This window comes from Austrofundulus limnaeus, unplaced genomic scaffold (assembly GCF_001266775.1).
Source record: "Austrofundulus limnaeus strain Quisiro unplaced genomic scaffold, Austrofundulus_limnaeus-1.0 Scaffold2896, whole genome shotgun sequence".
NCBI classification, from domain to species: domain Eukaryota; kingdom Metazoa; phylum Chordata; class Actinopteri; order Cyprinodontiformes; family Rivulidae; genus Austrofundulus; species Austrofundulus limnaeus.
In genome coordinates, this window is record NW_013955298.1 from 22,829 (window position 1) to 23,172 (window position 344).

Genomic DNA, 344 nt, shown 5'->3' on the forward strand with positions numbered 1-344 from the left:
AAGCCCTTAAACACTTGAAAATGAGTAGTCCCCTAAACCTTTTTGATCAGTTTATAAGTCCCTCACTACTGGGCTTCCCACTATTAGTACTTGCAATAATTATACCCTGGGCCCTAATACCCAAAATTTCATCACAATGATTAAACAATGCCTTAATCACCACACAGGCTTGACTCATTACTAACTTTGTTAAACAGATTTTTCAACCCTTAAAAATTAACAGCCATAAATGAGCCATACTATTAACTTCTCTAATACTATTTATTGTTACCCTAAACATAATGGGCTTATTACCTTACTCCTTTACACCTACCACCCACCTCCCTCTTAACCTAGCTCTCGCC

General features: G+C 37.2%; 1 protein-coding gene across 1 annotated transcript; it reads left to right on the forward strand.

Annotated features, from left to right (window-relative positions):
• Nucleotide 1: 1 nt before the first annotated feature.
• LOC106511530 (ATP synthase subunit a) lies at nt 2-344 on the forward strand (the record flags this gene model as incomplete). The annotated part of the gene is given in 2 exon segments (XM_014000289.1): nt 2-138; nt 235-344. Coding segments are annotated over 2 exon segments (228 nt in total), but the record flags the coding sequence as incomplete, so codon positions are not given.